This window comes from Apteryx mantelli, chromosome 4, assembly GCF_036417845.1.
Source record: "Apteryx mantelli isolate bAptMan1 chromosome 4, bAptMan1.hap1, whole genome shotgun sequence".
Lineage (NCBI taxonomy): Eukaryota > Metazoa > Chordata > Aves > Apterygiformes > Apterygidae > Apteryx > Apteryx mantelli.
Window position 1 is genome coordinate 37029766 of NC_089981.1, and position 24215 is coordinate 37053980.

Here is a 24215-nt window from a genome sequence, read left to right on the forward strand (position 1 = left end):
TTTCAGAAATATTCTCTAGGAGATGGCTATCAGTGATTAAACTGAGTCCATGCTCAAGTAGAAAAAGTTTGTATACATCCTACTTCTGTAAGTCTACTTTATTGTTATGCTGAACCACAGGCATCACAGGACTAGTTAAATTACTCTTAAGAGAAAAATTCATACAGAAAATAGCATTACATTGTTCTCTGGGGAGTCAGCCAATAATTGTTGGAAATTTCAGACAGATTGGTTTGATGGAGATACTGATAGGAAAATAAATTATACAACAGAAGACAAACTATCAACTAAAGATGCTCCTAGGATGTTTTGTTGCCACTCAGTAAAGCAAACTGAAAAAGATTCCGTTGATGAAGATTACAAGAATCATTTTATTCATCTCTATGCCACCTCCCCCAAAGCTGCGAGTCCTGGAAAATCATTATCTCTCTTCCTTATACTACAAAACAAGCAGAAGGTTTTCTGAAAAGCACTTAGTCTTTGGGTAGTATTTCATGACTTACATGACATTTATGAAACGAGCAATAATTTTATTACAACAAATTAAGATAAAATTTTTGGAATACGGAAAGGTAAAGAAGTGACTGAGCCGAGTTCATTCTGAACGAACACCACGAAGGGCTCTACAGAATGCTATCAGGACAAAAAATGGGAAGTGTTTTCATAAAGGTTAAGGCATTTAGCTCATTAATTCTGCAAGCTGAGGTAATAGCAGTAAGATGACCTCGAAGGTCAGGTTATATAAGAAAACTAACTATGCTGCCTGAATTAATTTCACCGAAATATATTCCTCACAGAGCTTATTTTGTCACTATTAACCCATGAAACTTTGCCAGTGAAGGGGGGCGGGGAATCCACCAACCACCAGTACCAGCCATTCTCAACACTACATTTCTCCTCAGAAATTTTGCCATCTTCTTTAGGAGCAAACAGACTATCCTGAGACATCCCGCCCTAACTATTGGCTAATGGGCTACTACTGCCCCAGAAGTTTTGTTTATATTCTTGTAAAATAGCTTTCTTTGTTGCCCGTTCCTAAAAGACCAACTCAAATTCACACATCTTGTTTATATACTTTAAATCAGAAACTGGAAAACATCCTAGAGAGCATGTGTCATCCAACTTTGGCAAAATGGGGGAAAATACCCTACAAAATAGTAATAAAATGAAAATTTCAACCTTGTAGGCCCACTTTAATGAATGGAAGGGTTTTTCTACATTAAATCCTTTATCGCAGGAATATTTAGGGTGACACTGGTTTACCAGAAGGGAAAAATAATACTTCTACGCAGCATGACAGGGTACCTTGCCATATGTTACTGTATCCTTTTTACTAGGTGTTTTCTTGTGGGTTAGGTAGTTCCATGGGAAGGGCAAAAGGTTAATACTAATTTTCTTGTTTGATGCACTTTTTCTCCCCCCCAACAAACTAAATGTAGGTCCAGATTCATCCTAAGTATTATGTTCCATAAAGTCAAGAGTACTATAATCCCCCCTCCAAGGTCAGTGAGGAGAGACATGCATTTATCTTAACTGGGAGATTCATCCCACTTCAGATCTAAACAGCTTTCACAGCGAATCTGAGCCCAGCAGCAATAGATAATAATCACGTTTGCACCAATCCAACAACTTTGCTGGCAGAAAAGGGCTGTTAATATTTCAAGCTAAAAAGCAGTAAAGAAAGCAGAACTGAAACGTTGAGGGAAAAAGTAGTTTTGCCTTTGCTCTTCACTCTAAAATATATAGCTGAACCTCACTAAATTCTTCACAGAAGAGACGGCCGTTTGCTTCTTAGCATCTAGAAAGTGAGGATAATCATGCCAGCAACAAATCTAACTTTCAACTGATTTGGCCTGAGTTTTCTAATTTCATCTTTGAGCTTCAGACTCTTCGTTTGCTGTCTCCACTCTCCACTTTCCTGTCTCTTACTCTGCATTATGAGGACTGTCCTATTAGTATTTGTAAAGTGGTCAAAGACTGTGGAGCTTTCTGGCTCTGAAGCAGTGCAGACTATAAAATATCTGCTGTACACATCACAAAACCTGGAAGAAGCAACATGACACAGGCTCAAATGAATTCCCCATTATGGTCCTGGTTTTGCCACTGAACTACCATGCCATCTCTAGCCAACTGCCATGCACGTGACTCTCGGCCCTCATTCATGCTCGCACATCACGTGCTGAAAATTCATAGCTGCAACTTGAAAGCTTGCATCCTACAGATATTGGACTCTCCAGCCGTTCCCAGAATTTACCCGTGCATATGTGACAGAGGAAAACAGACACTGGTTTAACACTTGTGCCTAACTATTCCCATATGCAGGAATAGATTTTAAACCTCAGCCAACATAAATAATAAATAGAAATATCTCTATATGTCTCTCTGCAAATGATAAATGCTCTGTGCTTCAGATGTACAACACAGATAGGCAAATGTCCAAAAAAAACAACTTTTCTGTTTTTAAATGAGATATAATGCTTTAATTGAACACAGAGAATCTTCAGTTATCTCCTTCATTCATTACAAGCTCCATTTGTTTGTTTCAAGTCTTCCCTAAAAACACTTGTGTTATTGCAAAAACAGTACTCATATAGTGAGTAGTTATCCTACGCATATATTTTAACATGATGAGCTGCTATCTACTTGACAAACAGTTGAGAATGAACTATTTTTCCTTCTCAGAATTATTTTTATTTATTGAACAAATCTGTTGACACCAATTCTCTGACAGACTTTAGAAACTTAATTTTTTCCACTGTAACGGAAGTGTGAATGCAGAATGCTAAAAGACAAGACACAAATACATATGAAAACAAAGCAAAACAGACTCAAGTTCTTCAGAGATCTTACAGTATCAAAATAATGCCATAAGGTTCAGCAGTACAGCAGGATAAATCTGTATCAATAAGAGCCACCAGAAACAACAGTAAAAACACAGAGTACGTAAACTAATACTATACATTAAAATTCATATACACAAGTATTTCAAATGCGTTGGAAGAGATGAGAAATCTGCAAAGCTCCAAGTTAATGATCCAAAGCATTTTGAGCTAAGGTGCCACTTACCAGCATATGTCACACGTATGAAATAGTTTAACTTCACTGTCTCAAAGGAAACAGTAATCTCATATGCCATTTAATTTTAAAGGCTTAGAAATGACAAAGATGAATTCAAAACTATAGCTGAGACTTCTATATTTTCTGTGCTTTTACAGGCTTGTGCTTCAGTCTGTTCAGGTGTTTTGCATATTTAATTCTTACACAGTACATACAGAAACCCACAACTCTACAAAAAAAACCCTTATACTTACTTAAACTTGTACCAAAAACCTGCCAAGTTCCGTCTTCAGATGCATGTCTATGTCTTGATTTAAATCACAGCTTTGATGTGCATTTGAGAATGTTATTCAGACAACTAGGAAATGGTTGCATTTAGTAGATTAAGCACATAGATGAGAGAAATGAGACTGGAGAGACTGGAAAGCTGTTCCGTGGGTGGGGAGCAGTGAAGGGTGGGGAACGGGCAGCAAAGGAGTCGCCTCTTGGCCAGTCAATTCGTCAGTCTGTAGCTTGCCTTGCCAGAGAGCCCTCTCTTCTCTAAGTGATCGCCCAGAAACTACTCCCCATCTAGCAATTTCATAACTTATTAACATTTAGAATTTCTCCTCCCTTTATCTATCCCATGTTCTCAGGCAAAAAAACAAGCTATATTTGTTCTATTGCCTCATATTTCATCCACACTGACAGAAGTCAGGGCCTTGCTTCGCCCTTCAAAAATTCAATACAACACAGACCAGAGATGATGTAATTTCAACTAATTTGTTCAAACAAGTTTCTCAATAAACAGCATCTCTGCTGCCTACCTTTAGAACAAAAAGTGTAAACTGTTTTCCCAGTCCCTGAAAGTCCATATATAGAACCATTAATTTTTGTTCGCAGACTGACAAAATGCCATCAGATTTATAATTACAGTTTATTGAATAGCTTTATAAACTGTTATTTAAAGCAAACCTGCTCACTTACATATACTAAAAAGTTCTTTTTCATGAAAGTGTGATCATTTAAACCAGTTCATGCATGTCTGCTTTTTATTCTTTCATCTTTTCTTCCTATTCTTCCAGTATATTTTAACAGCTTGTCAAAAATGTCATCTCCCTTCCATCACCAGCACTGCTAGGAAGAAGAATCTCGGGAAACGTTTTTATAAAGTAGTGCAAAAATGTCCTATGATGGCCAAAAGATTAAATATTACAACCTGATCTACAAGGGCGTTAAACAGCATCACAAAGCAAAGGCAGGAAGGAATGTGTTATTCATCAATTCAGTTTTTAATAAGCAAGTCATAGTTACCAATAAGATCAAGCTATAGAAAACAGGGTAGCACTAAGGAAAAAAAAAAAAAAAAAGGAGAGCGAGAGAGAGAGAAAGAGAGAGAAAGAGAATAAGAATGCCATAGTGCATTCTTTCCTGTGATGAAGTAATACATCATCAGAAGTACCTCAGCTACACTCTTCTCTGAAATAGGTCTCTTCTGTATAATAGGAAGACCATTTCAGAAAAGTACCTGGCTCACAGAAGTACTTCAGCAAGTACGGCAGATCACCGTTTCTATATCCAGCCTCAATAAACCTTCACACTCAGCTTTCTAACAAATGCTACCACAATTCCCACTTCATAAGTTAATGCATGTTGTAAAGATGTTCCTCCCCCAAAAAGCATCTTACAAGGTAGGTACTACTGCCTGAAAAATGGTATCTTGAAAATCGTAACGACAGCACAGCCATGGCATGCCAAGGCAAGACCACAACAGCAAAGTATACCCATAGGCAGGTAATCTCAATAGTCCAGCACCATTTCTACCTTTCTGGTAATTTCAAATGTGTATTTTTAAAGGAAAAGGGGCCCTTATGATATACACCATCATGAAAACTGAACTTTGCAATGTAATTCATTCTTCAACCATTATTTAACACTACATTTCTGAGTAGGTTGTTAAGTGGACAGGTCTTTCAACGTTTTGTTTACCTTCACAATATGCAGAGTCCCCTTGGACAGAGAGATAACCATTCTTGCATTCACAAGTAGCTTTTGTGTTCCAGTTTTTGCATTCTGAATTTTCGCCACATACGTGTCCCTCTGCACAGAAGTTATGTCCTGAAATACAAGCAACATGCAACCAGGTATTAAAACATGTTTATTTCAGATATTCAGAATATAGTATTCATATTGACTGTATTACTCTCTGAATACTTTTGGCATGCTACTTTCCAGAAATTCTCTCTCTCTATGCAACCTAGTACATGCATGCTTTTCAGATTCCTCTATCAAGCCATTCTTAGTAACATCATTTTGTATAAATAAAAAAAAAAAAAAAAGTGTTTGCATGACTGTTTTTAGTCAGGAGAACAGCTTTCCTGATTCCTCAAAGCAGGAAGCCGTGCTAATACATTAGTCTTCTACTGAACCTACTCAGGATAAAACGTCACCTTAGTCTTGAATATCAAGAAACCAACCTACACCAAAAAGTGTAATATTTTTTAAAAAACCTTTCATGATTCTCTGATTATGCATAATATGCATGTGGTTTAGAAGAGAATAGGCAAAAATGAGAAGTTGCATTAGAACACAAAACTATACTGAAAATCAAGACAACTTCATACACTGCTTTATAATTGTAACATGAAAACTGGATTGTTTCCACAGTCTAAAATTAGTCCAAAATCATGCATCATATTTTGTAGAGAAGAATTTTTTTTTTTTTATTAATCTCTCATTTTTCCCTTGACACAAATTCTCAGTAGTTTCTTTGTGAAATTCCTTCTATCCCATATGGTTATTTCTAAAAACATGATGAAATTTCCCACTTCCTTCTACAACGGACTGAAGTTCTTTCTTCTTGATTTGCAACATTTCTCAAGCGTGTCTCAAAATCTCTCTCTGCTGAAGTCCAAAGGTGAAAGTAATTGCAACTTTATACCTTTAAAGGTATTCCACCAGAAGTACTGTAAGAGAGAAAAGTACCTGACAGAATTTGACAACACTGATTTTTTTTTTCCAATATCGGTGGCTTTTTTGATTTTTTTTTTCCTTATTAATATCCAAGAGTCAATTTCTATTTGCTTAAGATATATAAACAGCCATATATAGATTTCATTTTGGTCATTCTTAGTCTTTCTAGTTTTTTTTCCTTCTGGAAGAAGGGAGGTTTTTTTGTTTTGTTATTTGATCGTTTTTTGGTGACTTAAAAATTTACAGGCATGACTTTGAAATATGCATACCAGAAACGTAGGCATAACATCAGCTACATATATTCCAATTTGCGCTTCTATGAATATACAAGCACAGTTTTTGCCAGTTTGGGTCATAAAGGAGCAAAGTAAAAGTTCTAGTTCACAGATCTGAAAGCTTTCTAAAATCACTTAATGACAGCTAAGAAAAGATCTGGAGTTCTAAGGTTCAAATGTCAAGTTCAGACCTTTATTCATACTCTTTGCTTTGATATTTAGGGAACTTCTGAAAAATTTATCTCATATTAAATGCAATTTCCCCTGAGGTAAGCAAATTTTCATAGTTCTATCCCTGAAGTTTGAGGTTTTGGGGGGGTGGGGGGGGGTGCTGTTTTTTTTAAACACGCATTTCAGTCATCTATTAATTTAAAACTTTGGTTCTGTCATTTTAGTACACTCCAGCCTTCCAAGTTTGACTAGGAATGCTTATCTAACATTGGGTTGCAAATAATTAAAAAAAAAAAAGTAACACCTGATAGCAAGGTAGACACTTCCTCAGTGTCAACATCCAACTCTACACTTAAACTTCAGAATAATTTTACTAACAACCAAGGTATCTTCCTTGTGCTCAGTTAGCATGTCCTTTCACTGTAATCCAACTCCCCCCCCCCCCCCCCCCCCAAAAAAAAGCACTTAATATCTTTGGGTCTTTTTTGTCTCCTTTAATAAGAACTGCAGATATTCTTTCTAGTCTTCATTCATTTCACAGTCTGGTAAAAACCACTGAAGTATTCCAGATACAGCCTTATCAAGCCTGGGTACATTTTACACTGGTAAAAAAGGGTGCAGTGCCACTGCCTTTAGACATTTATGATATCACAGTATTTGATTTTTCATTTTGGCCTTTAAAATTATAACTGAAACTGAACACTGGAACCCATCTCCCCAAACTTATCCATTCAGCATCTAATTTATACTCTCTGAGTCGGATTAATATTCCGTTAACCTTCTGAATAATATGCAAGAGATGAAGAATTTTATATTTTCTTTGTCACTGCTTCCCCTAAGACTACGACATCCTATTTCCTGCTCCTTTAGAATGATAATTCTTCTTTGAACCCATATATAGTGTTATATTTGATTATTATTGTTAGATACTACTACTACGAGCCTCAGTAACATATTAGTATGTTAGGCTAGACACTATACAAAAACCACACGGGAAAATGTTTTAATTTAGTGTGGATTGTTACTGCTGTCTTTGGATTTGTTACGTTTCCCACTCTTCCAAACTTGCACAAAGTATTTCATCTTTCTCAGTACGTTTTAGTTACAATAGTCCTTATAAAAATTTCTGCATCAAAAAACTTTTATTCTAGACTGTTTTTAATCTCTGTAACTGTACATTTTATCATGTGACTTGTTTACAAAATGGTATTTTTCTTCTTTAAGTGATCGGATTGGGAGACTCCAGCTGATAAGCTCACGGAAAATTTAACACTTATACTGGCAGAAGGGATGACTTCTCAGAGTTCCATCACGAGTCCTGAATCCCACATCGACCACCCATCTCTGGAAGCACTTTCTCTAAAGCACAAGCCCTTGATTAGTCTTCCATATCACAGCATAGTTCTATGAATTCTGCACTGGTGATCTGCCACATCTGAAATTCATAAATAGATATGATGACTACCCTAACTATGCATTTTGTACCACTACAACTGCTGCCTTTTTTCTTTTTTTTTTTTAAATACTCTGGGAAAATCCTATTGCCTTTGATCCCGTATTATCAACTCTGTTTGAGATGAACCATCTCCATTCAGAGTCAGACTCTTTCTTATGTTTTCAAGGTTGAAGTCTGCGAAAAGAGCAGAGGAGAAAAAAGTAACATTCCAGCTTTGTAACTTAACTACTAACTTAATTACTGTGTAATTAGAGGTTCTAAAGAACTTTTTATTGTTCTCATCTCATTAGGAACACAAAATATTAGAACACCTACTACATCTGTAGATTGCCTTGGCATTTATTATTATAAAGACTTGTGAAACACTGTTTCCTACCATTTAAAACTGTTGACTAAAAGTGACTCAACCTCAATTTGCCACAGCACTTCAGAAAACTTGTTCAATACCTCTGTAAATGGAATGTGGCAAGCCATGTCTGCTAAGAACATGCACATCGCTTCGACACTGTATGTTACCAAGCTTTTACAAAACAAAGGTAATTTAATGTTAGCCAGCAGAAAAATGTACATGATGGTACTGAAGAGTAAGGGCTCACTGCGACTCTATCAGAGCAGGCATACCATTGGATCAGAGGCTCTTTCAAGTGTTTTTTTTCTTCAGTGAAGAAGCACATTTAGCATTTCAAAAGAGCTAAGAGGGGCATACCTAGGAAGTATTGCTCTTGACTCTCTTAGACTCATTCTTCCCAGCTGGGACTTTGGATGCAAAGAAGTAATAAACTGCTATCTACTTTACCTTAGTTCATATTGGCCTTAAGTGCTATCCCTGTTCTTCAGGCAAATAAAGGCCACCTGGTATTTGGACTGTAATGTGAAGAAATAAGCTACCTATGCTCTTCTGACCTTTAACATTCTCAACTCAACATCAAACTTAGGCAAGTATTTTAATTCATTCCTGTTCAGTAAAACGATCAGGAACATGCACAGGGCCTACTGTCTGAGAGCATGCTTTCATTCTTGACTAAACAGGGAGGGACCTAGGCACTGACTTAAATGTCAATCTATACATGGCCAATCTATTCACGGGAGCAATTACTTATTCCCAAACAAGCAGAATGGAAAAGAATGCAAACATCTGATTTTTATTAGTTCTTTGCTGTGAAATGGATTACAGGGTTCCTTTAAAATACCTATGCACACAGTAAAACCACTTGCTGATACTGCAGTGTGATCTGAGAATCCCAGCCACAGGTGGTAGCTAGCAGAGGGCACACATTCCTATTGCCCAGGTGAGAATAACCGAATTACTGAGACTTCAGAATATTCAGCAAAGTCTTATCTGAGACAGTCAGCTCTCCTCTAAATGTAAGAAAAGGCTTTAAATAGAATCATCACATCCCAGCAAGCCAGCAATTGGAGAGGATTTGACAGAAGCACACAAAATCTTAAATAGTTCTGATAATCTAAACTAATTTCAGGCCAACACAGATGACAAGGCAAGTGAGCATGAATTAAAATTACAGATAAACACATTCAGAACAGATGTCAGAAACCATTTCCCACACATACACATAGGCAATCATAAATGTGCACAACAGCCCTTCAAAGTCATTCAAGACATTCAAGATACAATTAGATAGCACCATGAGGGGAATTAAATATTGAAGAGTGTGTTCAGATTTTTGATGGGCCTGATGACCTCTGTTTCTTCCCCAAACATTTCTGATAACATTACTCTCCTCCTTATCAAGGCTGCTGAAATGTTTGCTTCATTTTTTCTTAAGTAAGAGTGTATTTGTATCTTCCTTCTTCTACTTCTGATATTTGACTGCCCAATAACCATTAACAAATGTCCTAAGACAGTTATGAAAAGGTTCAGATTTCATGTTACCAGACATAAAATTATCACTTCTGTAGCATCAGGAGCCGTACTTAGAGGACTTAGAGGTCCCAAGTAGGCTATCTGAAATTAAACATTTATTCCACTTTTGGCCACTTAAACATTGCTCTTAGTTTTCCAAACTTCTCCACACCTTCAGGTCCTAGTTCCCAGAATCTGCTTTTCCAGAGCAATATGTGAAGCTGTTTTGTACTGTAATCTAGTTATTTAAGCACCTAATGTGTTTGGTAATTGGGTTTAATTATTGATTGAAGGATGCAAGAACTCATTGAAGACTACAGCTTCAATCAATATATTCTTTCCATATCACTTCACACAGTAAACAGTGATGTGCCCCCCATTTTTCTGGAGGCTTCCTGGTAACGTCTCTAAGACTTTCTGTACTTCCTCCAATACCCCTAGTTGATCACTTCAGAAACTCTAAAACCTCTCTTTGTTAGCTGTTCAACAAGCTATCATTTCAGCAATCCACATGTTCACTGTTTCACATGTCAGAGCCTTCTAAAAAGAACACTGGTGATGTTTCCATTAATAGGATTAGCAATGTTCAAAAGGTCCAAGGTAATTTCACTCCCAAAATCATTACAGTTATTGCCGTTCAGCCCCACACTTATTGTGTAAACGTGTAAAGCAAATCTGCAGGACAACTCACGGGAAGAGCCATAAAATTTGCACTAGCAAATATGCCCTCTCATGATCTGAATCAGTTTTTAATGAGTCATGAGCAATGAAGCACTTTGCACAGCTTTTATGCCTTCTGAGACTGTGGTCCCAGAACTCAACGGTTTGACATAAAACAGTAACTTTACAAATTCTTTCAAGCTGCTATATGATTGAAGGCCTTATTACACACTGTTTATTTGTATGCATTAGAATAATGGAACTGCACAGCCTAACAAGCTTATAAAGAGTAATACTTTGAGGATAATAGAGCACTTCTAAATCCTAAATACTGCTATAACTATGTATAGGAAGTAATTATTTCATATTTATCAACCTCCAATAAGAAAAAAATAAAACTTTGAAATAACTCAGACATCATAGCAATGCACAAGAAACATCTGATTTCTGAAAAAGCAAAACTCGGTTCCACAGCTACAGAGGGAGAAATGAGAAATATGCTACTTGAAGAGCTTTCTCAAGCTGCAGTTGAAAGATCAGGAACTCTTAAATTACAACAAAGCAATATACATAAGTATGGCAGAAGCCCTATTTTTGGATTCAGCTACTGTTTTCTGTGGTAAAATGCACACTCCAGCTCATCAGTGGGATTCTCCACTTCCTGCTAACCAGTGTCAGCAGTCAATCTAATTCTATCAGCCAAACCATATTAAAGGATAGCAAATAAAAATTACTTTCTACAGAAATCAAACAACTCACACTACTTCATTATTTCTCACACCCTCTCTTTTAAGGAGAGGATGATTGAAGCAGCTAGGGCTGTTGAGTCTGTTCCTACATACCCAGATTGTGAGAGTAACAACATAAAAATACTCTCATGAAACTTTATTTCAATCACTCATTCAAAAGAGGAAAAATTCACTCTTTCAAAAGCATACACTGTCTCTGGCAAGGAGGAAAACAGTTAAAAGGAACAATAAAACATTTTTATGACACTATATTTTGTATTAGATTTGCTCCTGGACTATAAAAAATGTAGTAGGCATGCTGAAGGAAAAATGAACGATTCACCAAAAAGTAGTAAAACATATATTTTATTACACAAAGACTCTGTGTAAAATTTTACAATTAACTAAAACTTCTGTAAGCCTAAAATAAAGCTTACTAATACCATGTTATTCTGCTGAAAAGTATAAAATAGCCACATACTTTAAGCAGACATTTATACTCAAGTACAACAAATCAGTGTATTGTTGAGGGAAGAACCACAGTTGAAGGACAAAACTAGATATACTCCAGCTAACTAAACATTCGGGGATAGTTCCTATATATGGATCTGACAGAGACTCATTCTTGCACTGAGGTACATCAGTTCACAAAATAAATTGTCACTGTACAGTAAAGTTCTTCCATACTCCACCTACTTCACCGTATGCCTTATACAATCATTTCACTGAAATCTAGAAACTGGGCTTTAACAGTATGTTAGCTTTTGCTATATTATAAGCACACGTAGCAAGGCTGAGGAAGAAAAGGTATCATTTTCTGTTTTTACTTTTCTAACCATTTGCAAACAATAATGACCATCTAGGAGCCCACCAGCTGTGTATATTACAGTATTCAACCTAGTACTTTGCTGACTCACAATTTCAATCACCATAAACATCACAGGTTTTTCTCTTCCCCTAGCACACCCTATTTTATTTTAGGCATTTACTTATTATTGTGGTAGGTATTACAGAGATCCCTGAAGAGGGTATGGTCTTATACCACAACATAATGAAATTTCCATACTTCATTCCTTGTTTTTTTCCTTCTGTTGATCTCCCACATTCATCCTTTCATTAAACAAATTCATCTGCTGCAGCTAGCAAAGCACAAGCTGCAAACCTCTTATTCTTTCCCAATGTCATTTAGCAAAGGTATTCTATAATTTTTTTACAGAATAGAAATTCAGTAGAAGTTTTCTGTGTTTCAACAACTACATACTAAACAAAGCATACATTGATATAAAAATAAAACCTAACCATCATTAAGTATGTACTGATAAACTTTGCATAGAATTATTAGTCTCATTTAGCATTATTGGCTACTAGTAAATGCTTATAACCATCCTGTTAATAATTACAGCTAAAGGCCAATGCAAAGTATTATCAGTGTCATCGTAACATATGATGTGAAATGTGCACACGACATGCAAGCAATCCATGTGGCTTTCCAATAAACGCTCTGATCATTCAGGACTATGTTTCTTGGACAGTAAAAGCTGCACATAGTCTCTGAAAGCGGTCACTACTGCCCAACAGAGGGAGCACTCTGTCCTATCCCACAAAGTACATGCTGGCGCTGGATGGGACCAGAAACCACAGTCTGCCTGCCATCTCAAGAGGTACCTGTTTGCATAATAAAACCCACACAATACATTAAATTGTTTATAAATATCAGTTTTTTACACCAGTGTTTCTACAGATGATAAAATTATATACTACCACTTGGGGTCGTGTGCAACTGAAACAAAAACGTCAAGTAGTATATATTCTATTTAAAGAAATAAAAAGCAATTTAGGAGTGCTAACTTCAATCTATCTGTTTAGAAAGCTGACAAAACTAATCACATCTCTAAGCATAATTTTGAAAGAAATTTAAAAAGTAAAGATAAAATAGAGAAAGAAGGAGGTACTGTTTTAGCAGTCAGCTAATGCAGAACTGAATTGGAAGTCTGATATATCAATTTGAAAGCACTGAAAATCAGAGTTCACAATTCCTTCCGTTGCTTTGGGAGACCATCACATAAGCATCCATAATCATGGTATTTTATAAATAATAAAAACAGATGTAGGGTGTATATCTAAAAAAAAGTACCTGTCATTAACAATAATATAGACATGAATAATTATAGAACTTATCCTTCATCAATTCTGAAGCTTTCAAATTTCTAATGCTTTTAAGCAATGAAGCTTATTTTTTTCAGTACTGCACTACATCAAACTGGGTCATCTGCTAAGAAGCATCATTAAGACAGGGAACCCTCTGAGAGAGAGAAAAGCAACATTTACTGCTTACTTAAATAGTTACAGATGTTTCTAGAAACTGCTTAAAAAATTAAAGTGTACATCCTTAGTCCCTGATCCAGCAAGCGGTCTCAAACGTGCTGGCCCCTGAAACCATGTGCATATGCTTGCAAGGTCAAGGCCTTAGTAAATATTTAACTACACACATATTTATTAATATTTACTGGCTAAGGGAGAGATTCAGAGTCCCTCCTTTAGCATCTTGCAATGACACTTGGGAAGAACTTACACACAGGCAAGCAGGTAGACCAGCAGGCCCTCACAACCATCTAAGCCTGCAAACGTCCAACACTCATTTGGCATGTCTCTTGCTTGAAAAATTTCTGAGACGCATCACTACAGGCTGACACTGGAATCTGAACATTATTACTGTGTGCTTAAAATAGGCAGCTCAACCCCCCCTTCCAAAGGGCCTGGCACCCTGCACATCCAGTGCAGTTCCAAGGTCAAGTGACACAAAACGTCTCTATTTCAAATAACTTGCTCCTAATAGGAATTTGTAAGAGATACTGGGCCCTGTAAATACCCTTTCTTCCCCACCTCTTCCTTTCCTCCCTCCGCCTCTTTCTAATTCAAAGCAATTACAGCTTTGTATCTGATAATTCTTCTACCCAAAGGAATAGCACCGACTGGTTTATGTGAAGGCTAATTATAGACCCAGGTTTATAGAGGTACCTAATATCTCATTAAACAGGAATTGCTCATTCCACTGTATCCCCCAGTTAAATCAGCGACATATATTCCTTCCCAGCACACACAGTCTCTGGCTTACCTCTGCAAACACTGCAACATTGGTTCTCTGGAAGAACGTGGTCTTTTTCCGAGCAGTTCAATGGAGGACAAGTCTCTGTTACTTTTACTAAAACTCCATTCTGGAAATAAATAACGTTTAAAAAAAAGTGACATTGATGAAAATATGTGCAGTGGCAAGGATCACAATTTTCAATCTATAACACTGGCAATCTTTAGTAACAACAGTAGTAAACTGACAGGCAGCAAGCTAAATTCATTTTTTACACCACAACATCAAATCTAAAGTTAATCTGCTTGGACATTTCTATGCCCACAGTTGAAATAAAAAAAAAAAAAAAAAAAGACACTTTAGCTCAAAATTCTATAGCTTTTTTTCCTCCCTTAACCTGTTTAAGTATTTGAAGGAATTAAAGTATTTCACTCCAGGTTTTTGTTAAAGACAGTCTTTCTGCTTTATGTAAGTTCTGGTTTTATTCCTCTTACAATAATTTCAGATTCTACATACTGCACTGATATTTTATTCAACTCAAGTAAATATAGCAGAGAGAAGAGCAACATTTTCAAGTGTCATGCATTGTTCTGCTGTGTACAAATTAAAGACATCTGCTCTTTAAAAGTACTGATAACCTGATTTCCAAAAATTAGGTCCTTCAATGGCATAACAGTGCAGAAATCCAATCTTGAGACTTACATTTTACACAGCAATTTCTGGTTTGGATACCTAGGTCAAGATACTCATATGACTTTGATTTCTTCTGGATTTAGAACAAGACTGTGTAAGGGAGATCTGGCTGCTGATGTAGAAATTTCTAAAATAATAGATATAGGGGTATCTGGGGAGATTTTGCATCATCATTTTACTCCATCTTCTTCCCATCCAGGAAAACAGCTCAAATTCTGATCCATCCTATCTCCAGATTAACAGTTGTCCTGCTTGATTCTTAACATACTGTGCCAAAATAGCTTCCTCTTTTCCCTCCTCCTCCTCCTCCTCCAGCCTCCCATATACTTTCATTTGCTTCATCAGCACCCCTTCTCCTCGAGCTATGCCATCACTGCAAATCAGCAAGGGAAGACGACCAACAACCAGCGTTTTGCTCAGTAGGAGCTACAACAACTATCCCACAGGACTGTCCACACTTAAGTAATCCCATTTTCCTAGAGGCCAAAGGACTGAAACTCTACTAAGGAAGCAGGTGGCCTGCTGTATTACCAATACACCTTTTTAATACAAATCTTGCCCCCACTCTTCCCAAAATGTTTTTCATGATGCCTCAGATGCTGGAATGAAAAGATGATGTGAGAATTTCCACTTTCTTAAAATAAATGAATCAAATCAATGACATTTGCTAGCCATCATGATTGCAGAGGAAAGTTTAAAATATGACCCAAATGCATCTGGGGGCTAAAAAAGCAGAGCAAAACTAAAACAAAAAGCCACAATACGTTATTAAAACCACCAATTTCATAATCCGAGGGGTGAGATGGATGATTTTGAATAGAAAATATTAAAAATACCCATGTGTTTATCTGGTATGAAGAAACACCCCCACATAGGGATATCCTCACTAGCCACAGACTTGCTTTCGTATCTACAAGATACAGCGCCACACCATGCTGAAAGTCTACCTCAGGTGCCAGAACCAGTAGAGATAATATTAGTATAACTCTTCACAGGCAATTAGCCTCGCTAGAGTGCCACACTGATTCAGCTTTGCTGCTTCAGGCTCCAGAATTAGCTCTCCCAGCTCTCCTGTACAGCTCCACCTGCAGAAGGCCCGCTGAGTCTACAAGGTAGACGCACAAGGCATGGGGCAGCTAGCAGCACTTACAGTTGAAAAGTAAATTTAGCAGATGTAGGGAATGCAAAACTCTGACCATTTTACAATCACTTCTGGTGACTGCCATTGAGATTGCAACTTAAAGGTTAAGCAGGGCCAAGCCATTTCTCTCGCTTCCCAGTTGTACTTTATTGGCAAGTTCTATCAGTTGTTGTCATGAAAAATAAATAATAATAAAAAAAACACTCTCAGGCATCAGGGTTTTTTTGTTCTTTTTTTAAAAAAGTCTCCCTACAGTATCATACAGCATGCATCTTCTAAGCAAGTACCCACACAAGAACAGCGAAGTTAATGGAGGTATTAGGTCTCCTTCCGATCTCACTTCCCCAAGCGAAAGGGAGGAATCCCACAAGCTTGCCCATGCAACTGCAGCAGCAAAGGTGATAAAAGAACCAGACACACCAAGCCGTCATTTATTATCATGTTAGTAAACTACCAGCTGGAAAAGCACTGGCTATAATTTATCGCCTAGTCAAGCTCACAAAAGACAGCTGCAGCAGAAAGGGTACGGTATATCACTGTATTGATGAAAAGTCTTGACTGATGATAAATCTGGTCAAATAGATGGCAAGAAATCAAGAAATTGTTTGGAAGTCAAATCAGTGGTCAGGATGAGTCAAAAAGCAAAAAACAATTTCAATCCTCATGCCTTCTTTAATGAACCATAAGGAGATAAAAGCACAAAATTAAGTGAGAGCTCTGTTAACTTCGTAAGATTTTACCTCCCTCAAGTTTCTTATTTTCTGCAGAACTTGAGTCTCAGGAAAACAAATCAAATCTATATTCAGAAGTTAAGTTTTAGAACATGAAAAATGTTTCTATGTTGAAGCATTCTTTGGATTAAAATCAATTCGAAATAAACTAGTACAGATCCAATTATAAGAATCATCATCCTTAGATTTTTAGATTGTATCCACTGAGATAAGCAAGAAGGCTGCCTTAGAAAAATGACTGTAACTTTTTGTACTCAGTTCACATATGCCTTCACAGAATCTGGACAGAAATAAATGTCAAAAAAAAAAATTCTTCTGGAATAAATAGGTACAGCTCCAACTGTGATATACAATCTACAGAGCATTAGATCTGGAATCAAACTTTTACAACTATAAAATTGAATTTCTTGTAATTGCAAAGTTAAGTACATAAAGAATTGACTGTAAGCCTAATCAGTGACAATCTGAACCGCAAGTTCAAGACACTTCATCTTCAGAAGGTTAACTTTAGAAAAAAATAGCAAGATTCCAAATGGAATTATTTTGTTTCATTCTTTGGGTGGTTTTTTTCTTGTTTTAGATATTATTGATTAACCTTTCAGCAGAAAGGTCCAAACAGTGTCCCTAGCAACCATTCCCAGCACCAAATTATTCCTTACTTTTATGAAAAACTAAGTCAAGCTTCTTGTAAGTCAAAGGAGCCTTGTCTGTCTTTCTAGTATTTTTATAGCACTCGTTGACTGCCCACTCCCAGCGTTACTGAAAAGGAGTTTATTCTTGTATCCTTTGCTGTCAAACATATAGGCCAGTGTGGGTATCATGTCTTTCACAAGCAATGACACAGAAGTCGACTGACCATCAATAAAACTCCCAATGAAACAAAATTTATAGAATTCTTTCCGCTGACTTATAATGGGCCATTTCATCATATTGGTGAAGTCCACAAACCTAAATAACCACTTATTTGAATGCAGAAAGGTGCAGTTTTCTAACTCACAGGCACGCCTCCATTTTCTTGGAAACACTGGTGTGCTAATTTTGTCACTTTGTCTTTGTAGATTAAGAGCGTTTGTGGGCAGGATTCCAGCTGGGAACAAGTGAAGGACTGTCCACCAGTAGCATATGTGCTTATGATTAAGAGGATGTGCAGCATAAATTCTTTTTTTTTTTTTAGTCTGGATTAGTTTTCAGAAATAAAAACAACTGCACACAGCCTGACGAAGAAAATCTGGACTGATCCATCTGAATCCATCAGTATTATTATTTTTGTTAGGTGGAATAAATACAAGTTAAAAGCCTCTTAAGCTTGAATCAGCACCTACACAAGGAATAAAATAATTGCATCTTCAAATAAAAATGGAAATGTGAAATTTTAATTGTATCTTCTTGACATTACCCTGCCTACAAATATATCCTCCTTTACCTTATCCACCTACAAATACATCCTCTTTTACAGACACAAGAATTATTCCCAAAGATATTTCCCCTCAGGTTTTTAAAGTCAACTTTATCAACACTAATAAACTGACAGTTGACATGTACCCTCTACAGTATGTCCTTCATGGACCAACAGCTTTTTCAAACTTGATGTCTGTTTTTCACATCTGGAAAAATCAAACCATACTAAATTTTTCACAGTAGTTCCCCTAGCACAAAGCTCTTTATTTAGCGATACAACAATGTCGCAAAAAGAGTAGAAGTGTCCTCCCCTTGTCCAACACTAGGCCTGCACAGGATACAAAATTATTACTACAGCAAATGAACAGTTTGGCTAGCCTCCATTGATATTTTGCCTAATTGAGGTAGTAAATAAGCAAGTGTTTCACTTAAAGCTTCAAGAGGGTCATGCTTAAAACATGGTGAAGGCACTTCCTGTCTAGAGATGCGTCCCCTTGTAGGAGCAGAGGTAGACGCCCCCTTAAATACTTTCCCAAGTCAGAATGACAAGCTTTGACAGTTAGGTTTAATGTCTTCAGATACAGCTGTGGAAATACCCTTTTGCAGGTATAGACTCATTTCTTTCATTGTATCTCATTAACAGATGCTGTTTCAAAGATGTAAAGAATTGCCATTATTTACATCTCCACTAAGATGTAAATAATACAATCTGTGACATGACTGCAATTAGCACTGCTGTATCAATTTCCTTCAAAAGTGAGTAAAATAGGGAAGTATTATACATAATATACTTTTATATAAATATATCACAATATACTTTTATAAAATATAAAAATATTTCATTATTATTTCAGTCATTTCTAATATGAGAAGTAGTTGATGGTCAATATTTGTTTTTAATCTCCCTGAATGTATTATCATATTCATAATGATGAAGGGACGACTGTCCTATTTATAGTGGAGAGGAATTCCACAAACATCATTCAGACCACCTTCTAAGTTTTCACTTTAATGTGAAAATCCTCCTATTTTCACCTTATTTCACATAGGCACTTCCCCTGCCAAATAAACACTGTAAGAGAAGACCTTAGTCTTCAAGACAATGACCTTGCCCACATATTGGTATATATGGTGTTGGGCATCCCTATACAACCGAATACTAAACAGCAAAGTTATTTTGCACAACAAGCTGCTTTCACAACATCTGCAACCAGTTACTGTCCGTTTCCATTAGCAAACATAAAATTGCTACTCTGTACACTCAGTCACAAATGCAACAATAACCAGATCATTGTGATCTTTTCCAAATGTTTTTCATAATTGTTCTAGCATACTGATCTGTCAAAGCATTTGTAAGCCTGCCCTTTATCACCCTTCCCCCTCCACAAAATTCAACAAGATGTAAAGAACAAAATACTTAAAAATTACATGCAAGAGCAAATGTGTTTAGAATAGCTGCAACTTTTTGAAGCGGTAAGTCATATTTAAAGCATGCACATACTCTAGTCACAACAAATACACGCCTCAGCAGAGCAATGGGCCTGTCTCTCCTCTTCTAGGGCTCATCTTGATTAGGACTGGGTTCTGCCACACTTACCCACCATATATAGCACTCATATTCAGTAGCACTCCCTGGAACGAATGCTCCTATTTACCTATATCCTCCATATACCTATATCCATGCTCCATTTACCTATGTCCTTAAATACTGACTATAGTTACCTGAGCACTATGAACCTGACAGAACAAGACTTCAGTCCAGTCAATTGTTACCATTAATACCATTACTACCGTGATTAACTAATACTAGGGTAAATCTAGAGTAACTCAAGCAATGTAAGTGAGGTTTCTTCAAATTTTAGCAGCTGTGGCTGAAATCAGAGACTGGCTCAGGATGCTGCCTCTTTCTAGAGCTCATGAAAGCAGCAAATAAGAGAAAATATCCCTCCAAGTCATTTTACTCCTGTTTTTATTACCCTGAATGAGTTGCTGTCCTGCCTTGTTTACATGTTTGTGGCTTTCACTGACTTCAAGGTAACCTTTTCAAGACAACGGACATCACATTTGCATGAAGGAAGCCTAAAGAAATATACTAACTTATCATTGTCACTTTTGAAGACTACACATTCATTTAAAATCAGAAAAAGTTTATGTGATAAAAACTTACTCGACATTCCCTGCAGCTCTTAGTTAAAACTCGTTGACCTTCTGCTAGCACTTTGCCTCCATAGATACACTTTGCTGTAATTTGGGGGCAGGAGGGGAAGGTGGGGGAGGGGGAAAGATAAAAAAAAAAAATCAGTATTTGGGTAGTAAACAAATGCAAACTATAGCACAAAAGTAAAACCAATATTCACATACACTGGGAAATACAGTCACAATGTTAAAAATACGACACAGTCATTTGCATCCACTGGAAGTATTATATATAATTAAAAATAAATTCATTAACAATAAATTCATTTTAAGAGCAAGCAGCTCATTTGCACAAAGTGAGAAACAGGAATAGAGAACAAGATAATTGATAGCGGACCCAATTCATTAGAAAATATTTTCATTACTGAGATTCTGCAGATCAAGCTACAATATTTGTGTTACCAGAAGTCTTCATGCTGCACTTCAAGAACAGAAGACATTTATTAGTGTACTGTTCATCAAGAGAGCAATATAAGCACAGATTTCAATTAAACCCTCAGACTTTATGTGGGCACAAAGGTGGACTCTTCAGCTTGCTGGAGCACTGCAAAAATTGTCTAGATGTAGCAAATAACTCTAATAAATCAATGAACTGAAGAAATTATTTCAGAAAAATATTCTTAAAGCACACATCAAGCAAGCAGATTTCACAGCAAATGCAAAGGTCCTACAACACTAAAGCTGTTGCCAAAAAGTCTCCTGCAGTCAAAGTCAGTGAAAAAATTCTCCTCCAAAGTTTTGACTACTCTGTTAAAGATGACCACCTCCACAGCAGAGCCAACAGACTAGAAGATGTGAGCACTCCTCATCCATTTCAAGGCAAAATCAACTAGCTTAGCTTAGGACTACTGCCACCGTGAGGAAGGTAACATCCAGCAAAGCCATGGTAGCAAACAGCTAGGATGAGTACTACTATAACCATCAGTGACCTCTTGGAAGTAAATGTCTAAAATTCACTTCCAGGAGAGGACAGTAAATCCATCCATTAAAGAGAATAGTTGGACTATTGTGATTTTACACAAATCAAGTACACATTATAAAGGCACTCTATAAAGCTGTTAAAACTTTCAGCATCCTCCTTGTTCAACATCATGGGATCCTCTTCTTAAGTCTGTTACTTTGATCACAGATATCACCTTAGTTTCTCACCACCTCTACAACAGCTACCAGAAGCCATGAGAAGGCAATTCCGTGCTCAGCCTTTTCTTTTGTCTCTGATTTCTTTTCACAGAAAAGTAGCAAACAAAACAATTTATAGTATGCTTTCAGTACAACAGGGAGACTGGAATCACTTATACTTTAAATTTACTCACAGGTATATCTGTCTGCAAGTAAACCAACAGCTCGCTAGGTAGGTGTTTCACTCTGAACTCTAAGAAGTGTCTGTCTGCATCTAGGCCAAATTTTTTCAATCTGTGTTAAGACATAGTTATTTCACCAGCAAATAATTCTCTATCTGCTATCATTCTTTAAGTACCTAACTGTAACACCAGTCTATGTGCACAGATTTGCTAATCCATTATCTCTTGAATCTGTACATCTGGCATACATGCAAAAGTCTACTTCTTTGTTGGGTCCAAAGTTCCCCCCTTGGTGAACAGTGCGAAGGGCTCTTTACCAAACTACAGACGATTTTATACTGTGAGGATGAACCCTGTGCACCTCTTCCTGTGTGCCCAACAGCCATGCCAATGTATGAAAATTGGTCAATAATACTATTGCATGCTCATCCAAAATATGAAGGAGCCCACTATTCTCAGAGACTCTACATTACTAACAATGTCAGTGACTTACTGAATGCTGATAAAATGAACCTCTTTGGTGCTTGAACTATCACTACACTTGACCAATAACTAAGAGTCTGGCCTATTACACTGAAAGGAGAGCTATAAGGTGCGAATCCTGTGGTGCAAGCGAAAAAAGCCTTAAAAGTTCCCTGAGTCAAGGCACACACATGCTGAAACAGAAAGCGTTCCAAGTGTTGGTTCTCAGAAAAAGAAGTCGCAGCCCACCTAGTAACTGCTTTACCTCAGTTTCTCTCTTGAATACTGTGATAAGGGGACCAAGCACTCACAGGGGTGGGCAGGTGGATGTCCCTTACAGCTGATACTAGGAGTACTCCACAGCAGCAAAAGGACCTTTTCTTTAAACTTACACACTTGAAAATGCTGTTTTCTAAAGGGAAGGAGCAAGACTTTCAAAAGAACTCAGTTTTCATTGTCAACAACACGTTGAAAAATTAGGTTTCTTCCTTTTGGTATCCTAGTTTTCTTGCTTTTTCTAAAGCTGCCCTAGTTTATATGTCTGAGTTGTTGTGATCTCACTTATGAGAAACACTTTAGATTGGGAAGCTGTGTTTAAATTAGGAATCCAAGTAAGTATTTTTGGGAAAAGATGAATTAGAGCAATTTCCTTTTTCTTTCTCTCTATTCTCCTGATAAGACTGCTTTTAACACAAGCATGGGTGCATGAGAAAGCAAGGAAATACACAACTCAAAAGCATGATGAAATTTTAAATAGAATTATAGTCTTTTGTCAAATATTAGTTGGAACAGCTAACACAAGATGGCAGGGATCAAAATAGAACCACCTCATTTTTAAAGCCTTTAACATTTCAGATGTTAGAACTACTTTGTTCTTTAACTCACAGCTAACAGGAAACTGTTTAATAATCCAGCCATTGAATAATCCCTAGAGACAGCAAATTACAACCGATGATTCTATCAGAGCTAAATAGCAAAAGCACAGAGAAATTAACACCTGCAGTGCAGCTCTTTGGAAAGCCTCAGCAATTACGACTATATACCCGAAAGTGACTGCCTGTGGCCCTAGCATGTCATTCTGCCAAGGAGCCGGCATTTACAATCAATTTCAATCAACTTCCATGCCACTCTTCCCATTGACTGACAGGCTGAGTTCTTGTCAGAGTAACGAGTCAAGTTTGTGCCAATCACTGACAAAAGGCAAGTTTGATCGTTCATCTTTCCATTACAAAAATCAGAAACACAGTTTACTCATGGGGATATATGTTGAATTTACAATTTTGCACCTTGCAATTCCTTTGTATCAAATTCTGACTTTTGTCCTTACACGTGTGTTAGCAAAGGCATGTCAAGAGAGGTGCTCACCACCACAGCTTCACAAAGGAACTTTACAGTTACCACAGTAACACAGAACAGTTTACAGTTTACCACAAATAAAAGTATTTTGAGATTTTTTTTGGGGGGGGGGGCAGGGGGGAGCATCAGCAGAGCCAGTTTACCGCCTAAATACTCTGTTCATAGACATCTTTTGGTAAGCAGCTTGCTCATTCCGACATACAGCTGAGACAAATGAGATGACGTGAGTAAACAACAGCAAGTGAAAGATCATGGCTAGGGGAAATTTGTGCATGTGACTAATAAATTCAGTGAGTGAAGAAAGGTGACAGAATGGTAAAAGGTGTTATTTTTTTTCCTAATTAGTCTTAAAATAATTCGACATCTGTCCTGTGAATTACAGAAAAAGTCATGCCTGAAGTCTACTGGTCTCCAAGAAGAAGAAAAAAAGATAATTTGTGCTTCATAAGGTAAGATGTGCATCAGTCTTCAGCTAAAATTTCCATGCATAAATTGACTTCATCCACTGTACTCCATTAAGGCAACAAATATTGAATATAGGCTCTCATTTCCAGAAGGAAAAATGGAAGGCTGACAGTAAGACCAACCACAAAATTTACTTTTTTTCCTTCTTTCTACAGATTTATTACGAAATGACTTACAATAAACTATCACTCCACACAGTGATATTAACCCAAGGTCTGAAATTCTGT

General features: G+C 37.0%; 1 protein-coding gene across 4 annotated transcripts in view; it reads right to left on the reverse strand.

The window, feature by feature from the left end:
• NELL1 (neural EGFL like 1) overlaps positions 1-24215 on the reverse strand; it is a 294700-nt gene that overhangs the window by 201297 nt on the left and 69188 nt on the right. For all 4 annotated transcript variants that reach the window (XM_067295540.1, XM_067295538.1, XM_067295537.1 and 1 more), the window contains exons 10-12: positions 20376-20449; positions 14276-14375; positions 5026-5154 (exon numbers count right to left, since the gene is read on the reverse strand). In XM_067295540.1, the coding sequence (XP_067151641.1) occupies positions 5026-5154; positions 14276-14375; positions 20376-20449 (303 nt within the window). The remainder of the gene's footprint in view (positions 1-5025; positions 5155-14275; positions 14376-20375; positions 20450-24215) is intronic.